Source organism: Drosophila ananassae, chromosome 2L, assembly GCF_017639315.1.
Source record: "Drosophila ananassae strain 14024-0371.13 chromosome 2L, ASM1763931v2, whole genome shotgun sequence".
Taxonomy (NCBI): domain Eukaryota; kingdom Metazoa; phylum Arthropoda; class Insecta; order Diptera; family Drosophilidae; genus Drosophila; species Drosophila ananassae.
Genome location: NC_057927.1, coordinates 29,169,940 through 29,186,690, shown reverse-complemented (window position 1 = coordinate 29,186,690; position 16,751 = coordinate 29,169,940). Strand labels below are relative to the sequence as shown.

General features: G+C 42.2%; 1 protein-coding gene across 4 annotated transcripts in view; it reads right to left on the bottom strand.

Moving 5' to 3' along the window:
- Positions 1–16,751, bottom strand: part of LOC26515379 (rabankyrin-5) — a 95,062-nt gene that overhangs the window by 58,155 nt on the left and 20,156 nt on the right. For 3 of the 4 annotated variants that reach the window (XM_032449757.2, XM_014905457.3, XM_032449758.2), the window contains 3 exons: positions 15,720–16,576; positions 14,243–15,665; positions 13,935–14,183 (listed from right to left, as the gene is read on the bottom strand). The exons of the other annotated variant lie outside the window; for it this stretch is intronic. In XM_032449757.2, coding sequence (XP_032305648.1) covers positions 14,051–14,183; positions 14,243–15,665; positions 15,720–16,576 — 2,413 coding nt within the window. In that variant the 3' untranslated portion in view covers positions 13,935–14,050. Of the gene's footprint in view, positions 1–13,934; positions 14,184–14,242; positions 15,666–15,719; positions 16,577–16,751 lie in introns of those variants that run through there. 4 annotated transcript variants of the gene reach the window in all.

Genomic DNA, 16,751 nt, shown 5'->3' with positions numbered 1-16,751 from the left:
AGATTTCCCATTGGCCTTAAACGCCATCCAAAAGGCGCACTACGTCGACGATTACATCGATAGCATGAAAAACGAACAGGAGGCCATCCAGACCACCAGACAAGTCATAGGGTTCATCGAAGAGGCGGATTCGAGATCCGCAACTGGTCATCAAATTCAAAAGAAGTCCTTAAGAGCTTGCAAAGTAATGGCAATGTGGGTAGCCAAAAACCTGTGGATTTTTTTCCGACTGAAAAAATACTTGGTATGTCCTGGGACCCACATAAGGATGTGTTTAAGTTTCTCTGCAGATTTGAAAGGCTGAAACGCGACGTCCTGGCAGAAAACGTAGTCCCGACCAAGCGAGAAGTTCTGCAAGTTCTTATGTCGATCTTCGATCTATTAGGATTCTTGTCGTGCCAGACGATTAGGCTGAAAATACTTCTCCAGCGTATATGGTGGCTAAATATTGACTGTGATCAGGAGCTGCCCGAGAAGATGCTGGAAGACTGGCGCCATTGGAAAACTCTTTTAGAGTAGATCAGGATTTTCGAGGTGCCTAGATGCTTTTCCCCAGACACATCAGATCCACGTCAAACGGAGCTCCACACATTCGTCGACGCCAGCGAATATGCGTATTCTGCTGTTTGCTACTTGCGTGTAGCAATGGATGACAAAGTCGACGTCTCTTTGGTGATGGCGAAGTCGAAGGTGGCACCTTTAAAACCACTTTCGATTCCTTGTATGGAGCTGCGGGCAGAAGTTAGGGGAGCACGCTTAGCCCACAAGGTGATGAGCACGCGCAACCTGCAAATCGACAACGCCACATACTGGTCGGATTCAAAGACAGCACTGCAGTGGCTAACTATGGACACCCGTAACTTTTATCAGTTCGTGACGCACAGAGTCGCCGAAATCCTGGAAACAACGCAAGTCGAGCAATAGCGGTGGGTCCCCACGAAGCTGAACGTAGCAGACGGAGCTACAAAGATCACCGACCAAACCCACCAGAAGACGTGGATAACGGGCCCTGGGTTCCTAAAAGCTGCGGACTAGAGGCAGACTGAACTCAATTGACTTAGCTGAGGACGCTATTATACTAGCTCCAGGATGCCGGATAACTAACCTAATAGTGAGGAGCTTTCACGAGAAGTACCATCATCTCGCTCACGAGACGGCAATAAACGACATCAAGGCTTCGTTTTACATCAGCCGCCTCCGAGTGTTGTACAAATCCGTGCGGAGTACATGCCAACGATGCAAAGTTGACAGTGCAGTTCCCAGACCACCTGATTGGCACCCAGATGGCACCGATTACGAGAGCGCGAATAGGAAGCTTCCAGAGGCCGTTTACCTACACAGGCGTCGATTATTTTTTCCCGTTATTGAGATCGCCTATAGTCTTGACACAAGTTCATGCATCATGTGCCTCTCCAATTTTATGGCGCTTCGAGGGACGCCAAAGGAAATATTCTCTCATATTCTCATAAGATCACCATTAAGTTTGATGGAGGCACAATTTATCATCAACTGGCGACCGCGACGTTCGTAAGTCTGAACACTGAGGATGACGCCGCTCTGACTCCGAACCACGTACTGTTGGGGTCAGCGAATGGATACAAGCCATTGCCAAAAGAAGGGATGAATCTGCAGCGTAGATGAATTGAAACTCAGCGCTTCGGGGGCCATTTTTGGCAGCGATGGATTAAAGTGTATGCGCCCGTATTAACCAGGCGCACCAAATGGTTTGAGAAGGTACCTCCAATAACCATTGGGAGCATCGTAGTCATCGTAGATGAGCTCCTCCCCAGGAGCTTGTGGTTAAAAGGACGAGTGACTATAAAGACCCAGCACGGCGTTTTGGAAAGACCAGCAACGAAGATAGCGGTTTTGGACGTCGGCTTGGAGGATGGTAACTGACCACGAACCGGGATCAATTACGGGGGAGGAAATGTTGCCGCCGTAATATAATTTTTTATTTAAATTTGAATTGTTAGAATAAGCACACATATGTAAATTTATCGATAGGTTAGTAACGGCCAAAAGAAGGCAAAGCGTCGGCCATCGCTAGGGAGAAAGAAAAAAAGAGAAATACGGTGAAGTTAACGTCTGGAAGAAACACGAAGTTTTTTAGCGCTTTTCATAACACGCATATTGATGAATAAAGATTATTATTAAGAAAAATTGTGTATTTGCTAAAGAAACGTGGGAGCCATACGTCCCGGCAATAACAGTCTGACTCTCTGTGTTTGCCTAGTGAATGGCCATTTCGCTCGCGGATGCTCAGCTTCCCGCTGCTCGACGTGCAATCACCGTCATTATTTCCTGTTGTACCCTCGCAGGCAGGTTTAACCCGCACAAGTCTCACGTCCCATCAGTGCAGTTTCTGTTGCGAACCCATCCCGCTTAATCAACACTGTTGGGACCCAGGATAGCAATGCTGAGTTAGTGTTCCTTCCCCGGAGTTGGATTGCGGTTCACAAGTGCACCTGTCGTGGCGAATGACGAGTTAACTTCAGCTTTGCCGCTTCAAATATTCTACAACGGTGGCCGGTTTCGGCGGCGCTGCTATATTATTATTAAGTCAAAGTCCTGATCAAGACTATACTTTATAAGGTCGGAGACCATATACCCTTCTACCTCGCAAGGGTATAAGCCCCACTCGATCCCAATATTCTCCGGGCCCGTCCTTCCAGTTTTGCCTCTGTGTAGCCTTCGCGATGAACTTTGGGCATGCAACCATCGCCGCTGGATTGCCCGATTGCGCCGGTCTCTGGTCTCTGGAACATGGATAGTGTCTACGCTGCTGCCCCCCATACCCAATAGATTGTCTGTTTAAAGTGTGAGCAGCGAACTTCGTATATTTTAATCTCTTGAATTATTTTATTAATCTGTATAATTATTGGATACATTTTGTTATAGCGGCAGTCAGAAGTTTGCAAACTCTTATCCAATCATCTTGACAAAAAGGAAGGAGTCGTATTTTTTTATTTTTTGTTCATATTGTTCGCGTAACGTAGTTATTTATTGTTTGTTTTTTGATCCAGTTTTCCCAGGACGAGCCAAGACCTGCGAAATGAAGCCATTTGCTTACATTCTTGTTTTCTCGTATGGTAAAGTAAAGTAAAATACATATGTTAGTAAAGTGATAATCCCTAGGTTTTAGTCCAGCAGTTCGAAGATGTGGTCTGTGTAACTAAAAAAAACTAAAATGAAAGGGGGTTAGAAAAAAGTTTTTTTAAAGTTGTAAAAGCGGAATGACAACGGAAATGAGACGAAAGCAAAGATGGGGTTCGAAGGTATCATTTTCGGAAACGGACACGAAAGCAAAAAGGCGGTCCCGAAGAGAGATAGCTACCTTCCGAAATCCGGGCAGCGGTAAACACGGCGTTGCTTCAGGCTCAACAAAAGTATGAGGCTGGAAAGTATTCCGAGTTCAACGCCTTTAAGGACCAAATGCAGAACGACTTGATGCTGTTCATGAAGGATATCAACTAATGCATGTCCAGTTGGACGAAGGAGTTCGAGAGTCAATGGACCATACAGCGGCAGCCGCAACCGGTGGAAGCTCACCGGTAGAAAAAAATTTCTTCGGGGGCACTTTCAACAGACGCATCCATTTCAGTCAAGGGTGCAGTGCAGAAGGACGATTTGACCATCAGGTCAGGTTCATAGCGGCTATGAAGGTGCATGGTGGTCTGTTGAAAAATCGTCGCTAATGCAGTCAGGATTCCCCGCTGGACCGGGACATCCAATCGGGTTCTCGGGATTTGAAATTGGAACGAAACTTAAACAACCAATTGCATCTCATCAGTGCCCCTGCTATCCACCGCTCCCCCCTTGGTCGCTATTTCCACGTTGCATCTGGCAGTTGTCTGCGATGAATTTTCTGATGCTGCTGTTCTTAATCCCTCATCTGGCCCGGGATTTCTTTCATTGTCATCGCTGCCGATTAAGCCAGCGCCCAGGTCTGACTGGGGGAGGTCGTCAGCTTCGTCGCTGCCGCCGTCTGCAGCTGCCAAGGTGGCTGCTGCTCCACCCGTTAAGGCTCCCAATCCTGCAGTCGAAAGGTGCGCCTCCGCGCAATCGCGGAAAGATGTTTCAACCACTCTATTGACGCCTGGCTCGAGTGCTGGATGAACACGACAACCTGCAACTGAGATGAAGCTGTCCCATGCCCCTAAAGACTTTTGTTGAAAGTTGAAATTCAACGGGGGGTGGTTGTTGGGACTTGTGCCAGCATCAAATATCATAATTATTACTAATTGCCAGTTATCAGCTGTTCTATGTTCTTTTGAGAGCTTTGGTGGAGCTTCTGCGTAAGCTCTTGGTTTTATGCACTTGTTGTTCGGCATTGTTTTGGATCGGCCGTTAAATTGTTTTGGGGTTAAATTGACCCGTAATAAATTGAATTACAAATTAAACCTCTCCTTATTAATTCGGTCGCTATCAAAACGCTGATAGCGCAACAGATTTTATTTTTATTTTTTTGCTAATTTATAAACCTTATAAAGCTAACTTAATAAGTTAATATTAAAGTTCAGTTTTTAAAGTTAGTTTTTTTAAATTTCTGTAGGCATATTTTGAATATTTTGTAACATGCAGATTTTGCTACAATTATCAATTATCAAGATTTTTGCGGATTCTTCAAATAATCAAATAGGATATGCAATCTTCTTCAATATGTCAATAATGCAACTACTCTACGATTTAGTAAAATGGTGAACTGTTCCGTGCCAAAAAGGCTCCACTGATGGGGTTCTCTCAGCCTGCCACTAGGTAGGCTTGTGATTTGTGCGCGAAATATTAGCATCTGTTGACATACATACATACGCTGTTTGCAGAGTGCTACAATCGCTCATACATATATTACCCCGTTATATAGAAGTTGCACAGTGGGTCGTGAGCTGACAATAAATAAACAAACTAAAATAATTTGTTGCGAAAATGAATCCGTTTTTCGATTGTGCCTCTTCTGGAAGGAAAGTATTCCCGAGTCAAAGTGCAGTTGTCCTTTTTGAGGATCTTCAAGGATTGTTATCCTCCTTGAAATCAGTGGAGACATTTCCTGACGCGATGTTAAATGTGCGGCTCAGCGGAGGGAATTAGAGGGATTGGAGGGAATCGTTGCGGATTTCAAGAGCACACACAAGGAGCTGTCCGAGATGGATGTTGCAGAACTCAGTAGCGAACTGCGAGCAGGTTCGCAGGTGCATCTAGTCACCTCAAGGCTGGCGAACCAGCTGCAGCTGCGGAAGATGTCTCCGGTTTCTGTATCCGGTATAGGTGACGCAGGGTTTTCTAACAATGGGTTTTCTGTGCAAGTCAGCTTGCAATCCCAATGCTCTGACTACTCTGCGAAATTAACCGCGATCGTAGCCTCCAACATCACTGACCTTCAGCCCAATTTTGCATTGGACGTCAGCTCTTGGAAAATTACCGCCAATGTAAAGCTAGCAGATCCTCATTTTCACCAGCCGCAGCGAGTTGATTTGCTAATTAGAGCTGGGTTATTTTACGAGCTGCTTTGTGTCGGGCAAATTCATTTGTCGCCTGATTTGCCCTCAATCCAAAAAACTCGGCTCGGTTGGGTTGTTTGTGGAGGCGGAGGTCCTGACAACGGCAAGGTTCTCATGGCTGCTGAGCGGCCGGGACTAATCTGCCCAAATGGGCCTTTAGATGAGCGGCTCGATCAACTTCTACGACAGTTCTGGGAAGTGGTAACCTGCTCCGATCCGATTGATAAGGCGTCAAAAGAAAACTGAATTGCGAGAGTCACTTTGTTAAAAACTTCGTGCGGTTAGAAGGTGGTGCCTATACGGCCTATACCAATTAAACATAATACCGGTTTATTGGGTGATTCGTCGTTTCCAGTCGTTGGAGTGGAAACTGTCTCATCAGCCCGAACTGCGCGCTCAGTATTCGGCCTTTATAAAGGAGTATCTTAACCTAGGTCATTTGTCCCTGGTTCCGCCGGAGTTGCATCGAGATTGCAAATATTTTCTGCCACATCACTGTGTGCTTTATTGACATATTGATGACATATTGATGGCTGGGCCGGTCATCCAACATAAGCTTTTTCACATCCTGCTGAGGTTTCGTTCGTTCGCTACTGTCCAAGAGTGAATTTCAGGTGCGGGAATGGTGCTCCAATATCCCTAGCGTGTTAAACGGCGTGCCTAAAGAGGATCAGGAGTCTTATCTAACTTTTGATGACGGCAGCAACTTCACGAAAACGTGCTTCCGGCATCAATTTTTGCGGTCCTTTCTTCTATAAGTCGGAGGTTCGCAACAAGGCTCCCATAAAATGTTACATTAGCGTCTTCATTTGTTTTACGACAGAGCTGGTCCGTTTAGAGCTGGTGAGGGATCTGTCCACCGCCGCCTTTCTGCATGCACTGAGGAGGTTTATTTCTATCAGGAAGAAGCCTCGACAGATCTGGTCCGACAACGCCATCAATTTCGTTGGAGCCAAAAATCGGTTGAGCGAATTAAAGAGACTATTTCTTAGCGACGAGCACCAGAGAGCTGTCTTGCATTTTTGCTTTCCAGAGTCCATTGAGTGGAAGTTTATCCCTCCCGGTTCTCCCCACTTTGGCGGCTTGTGGGAAGCTGCTGTTAAGACCGCCAAGTATCATTTTTACATGGTCGTGGGCTCGGCTGTACTAAAAGCCGACGATTAGCAAACGCTGGTGTACAATATTGCTACAGTGATTAATTCGAGTCCATTAGTCCCTCTCCCTGAAAATCCTTCTGATCTGGATGTCCTGACTCCTAATCATTTTCTGCACGGTGGTCCTCCTTCTAGTTTCAGTGAGCCAGATCAGACAAAACTCAACATAAATCGGCTAGATGCTTGGAAACGGGTTGTCTTTCTTTAGCAGTGTTTTTGGTCCAGATGGAAGGAAGAGTATTTAACCCTGTTGCAGCAACGGTCCAAATGGCGCATCCCTGGTCAAGGCATAGCAGTAAATTACATCGTGCTGGCGAAGGACGAAAACTTACCTCCAATGAGGTGGCCCCTGGAGAGGGTAACGGAAATGGTCGTCGGAGATGACGGAGTGTGTCGGGTGGCGCTGCTGGGGACGGCGTCCGGTGCTACGAGGCGGGCAGTCAATAAATTGTGCCTGCTGCCCCTTCATGATGCTGTTGAAAGCCCATCTTCCGACGCGGGGAGTATGTCGGGTCAAGCAGCCGCCGGAAAGAAGTTTGGCCGGCAATAATTTATTGAACTCGTAACGTCACTTTCTTTATATTTATGTTCGCGTCTCCCGCTCTATTCTCGTCGCCCGCTCTTGTGCATTCGATCGGCCACCTGCATCTGCCGTTATGCACAAGCGTTTGTCTCGCTCTCTCGCGGGATCTCTCGGTCGCTCCGCAGCATCAAGCATTGAGCCGCGCTCCCGCGACATCATTTTAATTTGATCGTCAACCCTACTCAGTCACATTTGTAAATATATCATTTGTAGAAACGCCAATACAATTAAATAAATTGTATCAACATCTTTAAATCGAACTGTGGTTGTTTTTATTAAAGGCAATATTTAGAACAGAAAAAAATAAAGCTACCGAAAACACTCAGTAACTGAACAGCCACCATACCAGTACTCCATACAATAAAATCTGTCTGACTACGGCCATGTAGATCCAGCTTACTATATCGATAGACATGCTCCATTTGAGTCCTAGGTGATGAGGGCTATGTCAACATTCTTTGACGTATCTTCTATGTTTAGTTTCCAGTTAATATTTCTGTCTAGTACTACCCCTAGGTACTTGGCATTATTGCTGAATAAAAGCTTTTGGTTGTTTAGTCTTCGTGTGATGAGAGATAAGATTTTATATATCCAACTGAAGAGAACTAGTTCTGTTTTTTATGCGTTCACTCCCAGGCCATTACTGCTAGTCCAATCGGCTGGGGTTTGTAGTTTCGCACTCAAAAAGTCACAAAATTGGGGGTATTTCCTTGATTTTTACAATGTCTGATTTCATAGAGCAGAGAAGTGCCATGAAATTTTATTTGCGGAATGAAATTTCAGCTGCGGAAACGTTGAGGATGTTGCGGAACGTCTTTGGAAGAAATGAAGGAAAAATAAAGAAGGACCATCACCAGAATGCGAAGACTCAGGCTGGTACCAAGGTAGCATTAAGGTGATTGCGTGCTAAGAAGTAAGATTCTTATGTCTCTGTAAGCACATGATCCTTTCTTGGAAAGGGTACACAAGTACACAAGTACCCTGGAGCTAAGCTAGAGGGGTGGAATAGGACGAAGTACCATTTGCGCTCGTATGGCAGAGAAGACGGTGGAACATAGCTCGATTCAGGCTATGCTGAGGATGTGTAACCCAGCCCTTTCCATAGCGGGTACCAAAGGTGAAAGATGCGGTAGGATTACTCCGACAGGTTGTACATTAAATGAGAAACCCGTAAAGCTCCTGGAATAGCCGAAAATCGGATCAAATACGGTTTCGAGCAAGTGATGGTGCGAATCTATAGGTCGGATGCCAAAAGCAAGGCCGGAGTTTGCAGGCAGACGTGCAGGAGCCAGTCTTGGAGGAGCTGAACGAGGGGCCGTTCGACCCCGAAGGAATGTCGGATGAAAAGGAAGACATTCTTTGGATCTTGGAGGAGGTTCTTGGTTGAGGCTTTAAATTCCATGCTGTGCATAGGCTGAATGGACTAAACTCCATTGTGGGGGCGCTCACGGCAGTCTACGGCGTACCACAAAGCCTGTCTGAAAAATAGGACAGGTTAAAGAAACAACCATGGTGATCCGACGCTGGCTCCATTTTTGACAGAAGCCATTAACGCCTTTAATTTCACGAAGGGAAGTAACACAGAAGAAGCTTGGAAGGCATACAAGTCAGACCTCGCTAGTTCAAAAAGCCGTAGTGGTTATGGCGAAAAGGAATTTCTGGGCAAGTTTCTGCTCCAGCATTCAGTACTGCGTCCAGCATTCAGTAGGCTATATTAAAACTGCGGACGGACTTCTAGCTGGCTTTTTTTTCCACAGTATACGTATAGCCCTCCCGTCCAACCAACCGCGGGACGCTGCCGCGTAACGTACAGGAATCGCGGGAATAGATCCGAAATAGTTTAAGCGAAGAATAGGACATATATATCACGAGGAAAAGTTTTGCACAGATAAGGCGGCCAATATAAGCAATTTAAGATTGTTAAAGGAGCAAAGTGACAAGATGTGGTAGAGAGATGTGTTAGGCATATGTCGAATGTGTTAGGCATATGTCGCTGGGGAGTAGAAACGAAAGTTTCTAGTCCTTCTACTAGGAACGTTAAAATTTACGCGTGTTAGTAAATGCTAGCTGTCTACATTTCTATAAATAAGATTATATAGAAACATGACCCCCAGTATCGTTTTACGGTTTGTTAATGATGGTAAGTTGATTTATAAAAGTCTACTACGATAAGAGGGGAGGTAAAGATTTACATTCCAATTAAGTCTCCTAAGAGCGAAAGTCAGGAAGTTTTTTTGTACAGATTCTATGTGATCTTGGTGTACTCTGTATTGAGGATTCCAGACACACGATCCATACTCAAGAATCGGACGGACCAATGATGTATATAACGTTTTAGTTATGTAGGGGTCATTAAATTTCTTTTAACCATCTTTAAATAAAACCAAGCACTCCCATAGCTTTAATAACCATGGAAGATATATGGTCGGTAAATTTAAGTCTCAAATCTAACAGGACACCTAGATCGTTAACCTGAGTTAATCGTTCTAAGGAATTCCCATAGAGAAAGTACATAGCTTGGTGAGGACTACAACGGTAAAAAGATATGAGTTTACATTTCGATCCATTAAGCTTTAGGTTATTTGCTAAACACCAATTTTGAAGTTTATCCAAATCGGATTGAAGTCTAGACTGGTCGCTAGTAAATTTATACTGTCATCATTGAACATAAGTACAAGTGAATAAGTTAGGGCAAGGGGCAAGCCGTTGATAAACAGTGTAAAAAGTTGGGGTCCAAGATAGCTTCCTTGGGGCTTCCACAGATGTTGCGCGGACTAAAATAAACTAAATCTTTAAAGAAGGCACGTTGGGTTCTCCCAGATAAGTAGCTCGAAATCCAGATAAAAAGATCAGCTGGGAATTCCAAAGAACTGAGTTTATTTAAAAGAAGCGAAAGGTTAACAGAGTCAAATGCTTTATAAATATATGTAAATGACGTCTGTTTGTAAGCCATTCTGTAACCCATCCGTGATAAAAGATGTTAGTTTCAATAAGCTGGTAGTGGTGGAGCTGCTCTTGAGTGATAAGTTTTTCAAAAAGCTTTGGAATTGCTGACAATTAGGAGATGCCCTAATAATTTCCAGCGTCGGATTTTTTCCCATTTTTATGCAGCGGAATAATGAAAGATTCCTTCCACATAAGGGGAAAGATCAAAGTTTCCAGCGATAGATTAAAAAGTTTAACGAGAGGTTTGCACAGGCTCGGCGCAGTTTTTCAGAACACAGCCTGGTACTCCATTAGGGCCTGGCGAATACGCGGGCTTGACCTTAAGAAGATCCGATAACGCACCACTTTGATCGAAAGATGGGCGAAATATAAGATTGGCTGATTGGATATTATAAGTGTAAGGCTGAGCTGAGCTACTGCTAGGTGAATACGTAGTTTGAAAAAACTGAGCAAAGAGATCGGCCATTGCCTGATCCGTGTTCGCATAAGAGTTCTCAAACGTAAGCAGTGGGGGAAAAGATACATGTTTACGCTTAGTGTTTACAAAGTTATACAACTGCTCGGTAAAGTGAATCCTGCAGCGGCGAGTATAACTCCTATAACATTCTGCGTTATGCACGGTGAAATTGGGCCGAGCTACTAAGTATCTTGAATAACTAACTGTACAGCCAGATAATCTATGTTTATTTAAAAGTCTACTCATACTATTCTTTAAATTTATAAGATGCCTTGTATACCAAGGCGGATTCGTTGAAGCGGACGGATATTTCCACTGCACGCAAGCGTCGAAAAATATGTTTAAAGTGTAATAAAATTTTTGTAATGCAATGCTTATATCCTCGCATGCCAGTAAATCAGACCAATGAAATTCCGAAGTTAACTTATTTAATTTCATAGTCAGCCTTACGGAAGAAACGAACTTTATGAAATTTAACCTCAAATCTCAAGAGTAGGATGATATTGATCCTCAGGGTTAGAAAAGGGCAAAGTTCTGGAAAGAGTAATTCGATCAGGATCAGAAACAAAAAATAAGTCCAACAGCCGACCTAAAGAATTTCAAACGTGGTTAATTTGCCCGAATGACATGTCGAACATGCCTGCAGGGAAGTCGTGGTGTGAGTTAAGCAGTAAAGACTTAAAGTAAGAATTATCAACATTAGACCACATTAGTTCTGGGTTATTAAAGTCACCCAGAGCTATCAGCTGGTCACCATCAGACAGGCGCTCAAAAACCAAACGAATAGCGGACAAATTATGAAGAAGGTGGTATGTAAGAACAGGTAACATACAAAGATGCAACGAAATTCAATGTCATCAAACTCTTGTGATATTACCTCTTCAGAAGCGAATTTGGAGTCTACAGAAATGAACACTCCTCCTCACCTTCGCAGAGTTCTATCACATCTAAAAGTGGCGTACCTACTAGGAAAAACTTCGGAGCTTAAGTTTGTGTGAGAGTTTTACACCCACAGGTTTGGTTTTTTTTTCACCGTACTTAGCTATTTTTTTGGTTCTTGGACGAAAATGTTCTCTGGCCAAAAGCTGGCGGAATCAAACGTCTTGAACATCTGCAAGGGCACACGTATTTTGAAAGATGACATGTGCCTGGTGTATGAATATTTAAAATTTTTAATATCCACCACCTTTATGTCGACTTTTGTGTTGGCTTTGATGTAAGCCATCTCGGCTGATCAATCTGAGCAGTATCAGGGGCAAGCCGGGAAACAAAAATGTGTTTCGATGGTGGTATCACCTGTAAGTGCCACCGTAACTAATACTGCGGCATCAGTACGTACCGGGGGTCCAGACGGTTGATTATCCTGTTTGTTAACTGTTACGGGGGTTTGAATTATTGGGTCTGGGATCACTTGAAGCGATGCCAAAGAGGACATATCAGATAATTGCTCATGAATTCTGAGATTTTCGGAAGCCGAATTTTTCTCAAGTTTGGCCCTTGGGGTGGCCAGAGATATAAACGGCTGCATAGTTGTCAGCTGAGCAGGCTGAAGATTATTCGCCACAAGCACATCACTAAAAGAGGATTTCGTACGCTTTGAAGACTCATTTAGTAGTTGAAGCCTACTAAACTGTGTATCGAGCGCACAGAGTTGGTCATTGATTTTACGAAAACCACTAATAAACTCCTTGAATAAACTTTTAGTCTGCCTCATGAACGATCTCATTTCGCCCTGAACAGCTCGACAACCATCACAGAAAAAGTGGAGACCAGACCTACGTGAAATAGCATCCGAAACTGAGGTCGTGAACCCGGCACACTTAGCGTGTAAAACGTTTTCACATAGCCAGTAGTGGATGGTAGGCTGGGAAGAGGAGATTGCCATAATTAATTATTAAAGATTATTAAAAATTAAATAATTAATTTATTAATATTATTTGTTTATATTATTGAGGAACCTTGAACCACTGTACCAGGGAAACGAAAGGGGGAGATTAAAGGTAGCAGTTGGTGCGAGTTAGTACAATGCAAAGAATAGAGATAAGAATCTCTATTGAGCGAGAATAGAAGCAATAAAAGCAACACCCAGATGTAGAAGCAGAGCAGGGCTATGTTTGGAGGGAAAATTAATCAAAATTATTATTTTACCTCCAAATATATCACTGCACACGCGAGCTAATGAGTTATTAATCCAATATGGAACTTGTCCTATTCACTTCCAACATTTTGAACTTCCGAAGCTCTTACCGTCAGCAGCAATGCAAAGTACATAGGGATCACGCTAGACAGAAAACTGGGCTGGAAGCGTGGAAATGTTGTGCATAGGATTGATTAACGGCATATTTTGAATATTTTGTAACATACAGATTTTGCTACAATTATCATGTAGAGAAGAGAAGATTTTTGCGGATTCTTCAAATAATCACATAGGATATGCAATCTTCTTCAATATGTCAATAATGCAACTACTCTACGATTTAGTAAAATGGTGAACTGCTCCGTGCCTGCCACTAGGTAGGATGAGAACAGCACTTGGGGCTTCGTTATGAGGGGATCGAAGCTCGCCACTGATGCTCGCTAGGTCTTTCCTACCTTTGAGGAAGTAGCCTTTTTGGAGTGCTGGCCACCAGCTCACTATATCGGTAGACATGCTCCATTTGAGTCCTAGGTGATAAGGTCTATGGCAGCATTCTTTGACGTATCTTCTATGTTTAGTTTCCAGTTAATATTTCTGTCTAGTACTACCCCTAGGTAATTGGCATTATTGCTGAATGAAAGTCTTTGGTTGTTTAGTCTTCGTATAATGAGGGGTAAAATTTTATATCTCCTACTAAAGAGAACTAATTCTGTTTTTTATGCGTTCACTCCCAGGCCATTACTGCTAGTCCAATCGGCTGGGGTTTGTAGTTTCGCACTCAAAAAGTAAAAAAATTTAGGGTATTTTCTCGATTTTTACAATGACTGATTTCATAGAGCAGAGAAGTGCCATCAAATTTTGTTTGCGGAATGAAATTTAAGAGGGTGCCTTCCGCAACATCCTCAGTGTTATCGCAGCCGAAACTTTATTCCACAAACAAAAATTGGACACTTCTCTGCTCAATAAAATTGGACATTTTTAAATCCAAAAATCAAAAAAGAATCTTGGTCTTTTGGTAAGAAAATGCGTAAATAAAGTACAGATATATAGTACTAGTATCCAGAATATTATTTATATTTATTTTTATTTTACTAAAATATAAAAAAAATTATTGTCCGAACCGCAGCTAAATAAAACAACTTTTTTGTATAGACACCACTTCTTTTTGTTTTGAATGACACTAAATTTTTTGTAAATTTTTTTATTTTTTGCTTTGAATAAACATTAGGTGTACTTTTTTCAAATAATAACTTGTACTAATCATTTTATAAAAAGTTACATTCCATTTCCACACTGCAATATGGTAAAGCAGACGAAGCAAACTCTGACCGGTTTGTTTATACCAAATTTCAAAATTGGAACATCGTTATTGGAACATTTAAAACAAAGAACACGTCCACAATGTCGGCTTCGTTAAAAGAAAATCACATTAGAATATAAAATCAAGAGACTAAATTATATACATACCAATGATGTTTTCGCATGGTAATTGTAAATTTTACGGTACATTCTTGACATACATCAGACTCTGACCAGGGTGATTCCTGCGGCAATTGATCTAACAATTTGTGGAGCAATTGGTTTGTGGCAAGCTTAAAGTTAAAAATATTAATTCCATCCTTGTTTTCAGTTCCTAAACAAGCGCCTGCTTTTACAAGAACTTTACAAAGTGGTGACTGCCCACGCATGAAAGAGAGAAGTAACGGAGTATTTCCATCCATATCAGGAATGTTAATTGGGTATTTAGGCATACACTCTAGAAATAACTCGCAAATGGTAGCAGCGGTATTGTCCTCAACAACTCGACATAGTTCATGCAAAGGATTCCGTCCTTTAAAATTCATAGCTTCTGCGTTTACCGTTGATTCTGTTAAAAGTTCCCGAACAATTAAAAACTGCCCGTTACGAACAGCAAGGTGTAAAGCATTATTGCCGTCAACGTCTATTGCGTCGTAGTCAGCATTATTTTGAATTAAAGCAGATACAGCGGAAAGGTTTCCCAGTTCGATAGCAGTATGCAGAGGAATTTTTTGTAACGCATCCCTTTCATTTATGCGGGCACCAGCTAAAATTAAATTTCTAGTAATCATTTCATTTTGGGATGATGCAGCCAAATGTAATGGCGTAGATTGATTGGCATCATGCACACGGGAATTTACATCTACCTGCACTGATATTAAAAAAAGAACACTTTCTAAATCATCTTTTGCAATAGCTAGATGCAAGAAGTTGCGCCCCCTTTGATCCATTTGCTCAGCTGCTGATGGGAGTCTATCTAAAATACGCTGTGCAGCCTTGTGATTACGTACTTCTAAGGCAGTTGTAAAGGATGTATTACCAGATATATCTCGTATTTTTAGGTCTATGACCGGATGACAAAGAAGAATAGTTATTATTTCATCGTAATTGTTTTCGATAGCTATATGAAGCGGTGATTTCTTATCAGTATCTTGCAAGTTTACATTAGCACCATGGTCAATTAGGGTCTGGAGTACTTTGGTAAGACCCCACCGACAACACAAATGCAATGGGGAAGATTTATCTTGTCCACTTTCGGCACCTTCATCGTTCGGGCCTGGTTGCCGTGCAGAGTCCAAGTCGCATTGGCTTTCAATAAGAAATATAGCAGCAAAATCTTTTCGTTCCTCTATTGCGCGATGTAAAAGTGTTTGCATGCACCCATTTGGTCCAATGTCCCAACAGTCAGTATCAACGCCGTGCCTTACAAGTATCTGCGCCTCAAGTTCGTACCCCAATTGTAGAGCAGTCCACAATGGTGAAATTCCATTATTATCAGAGGTGCTAAGTGCAGCTCCTTTTATGCAAAGGGCATCTACCACTCTCGGTAGATTTAATTCAATTGCCAAAATTAATGGAGACGACTGTTCCCCTAATAAAAAAATATATAATAGCAACAGCCAATATACTCATCTAAATATCTTACCTTTTACTGTGGTAAAGTCTGCACCATTTTCAAGTAAATACACAGCAGTCTCATCATCTCGCTTTAAAATTGATTGATGCAATAGAGTTAAGTGTTCTGAATTTCTAAAATTAACGTCCGCACCACCGCGAATTAAAATGGGTACTAAATGTGTTCTATTAAGAGATAAACATAAGCTTAAAGGCGAGTCCCCATTGCCATCTTTACAGTTAAAATCTATCATAGTATTAACAGAATTTTTCATCTGAACAAAAGCTTCCAAAGTATCTACAGAATTAGCGTCAACTGCCATATGTATAGGTGATCTTAAGAACTCATCACCCGATAATATATTGCATGATGCTCCTTTTATTAGCAACTTCCTCACTATGTTTGATTGATTATTCGAAGCTGCTATGTGTAATGCTGTTAACCCTCGAAAATTTTTGTGATCCAGATTTGAAAACTCCGTCATGAAAATTGCTGCGTCCTCATAAAGTTCTCCCCTTATTGCAAAAAACTGAAGTAAACTGTCCCCTGTTAATGATTTCACTACATTGGGATCTGCACCTATATTTAAAAGATTTGAAGCGATACTAAAGTCTAGTTCTTCGGACGTTAAACTTAGCTCCAAAGCAGACTTTCCTTCAAAAGTTTGCAAATTAATGTCAATATTAGGTACTTTAAGAAGTTCGTGCACCATTTCTTTATTGTCACTAATGACAGCTACGTGCAAAGGTGATTCTCCCTTAGCATTTTGCATGTTTACGTTGGGTCTTCTCTGTAGAATTTTTTTTCCAATTTCCATAATTTCTTTCCACTTTTCATTTTTACAATTATAATTGCAAATTATGTGTAAAGCTGTATCTGATGAAGATCTATAAAAAAACGTTGTGAAGCGTAATAATACTGGAGTATACTGGAAATATTACATATATAAAGGGGTGCCACAGAAAACGTTCCCACCCGAAACCTCCTAAATTATATTCAGGTGTGACATAGCCTATTCGACCTTTATATAATGTTCCCGCTATGATAAAGTTATCATTCGGC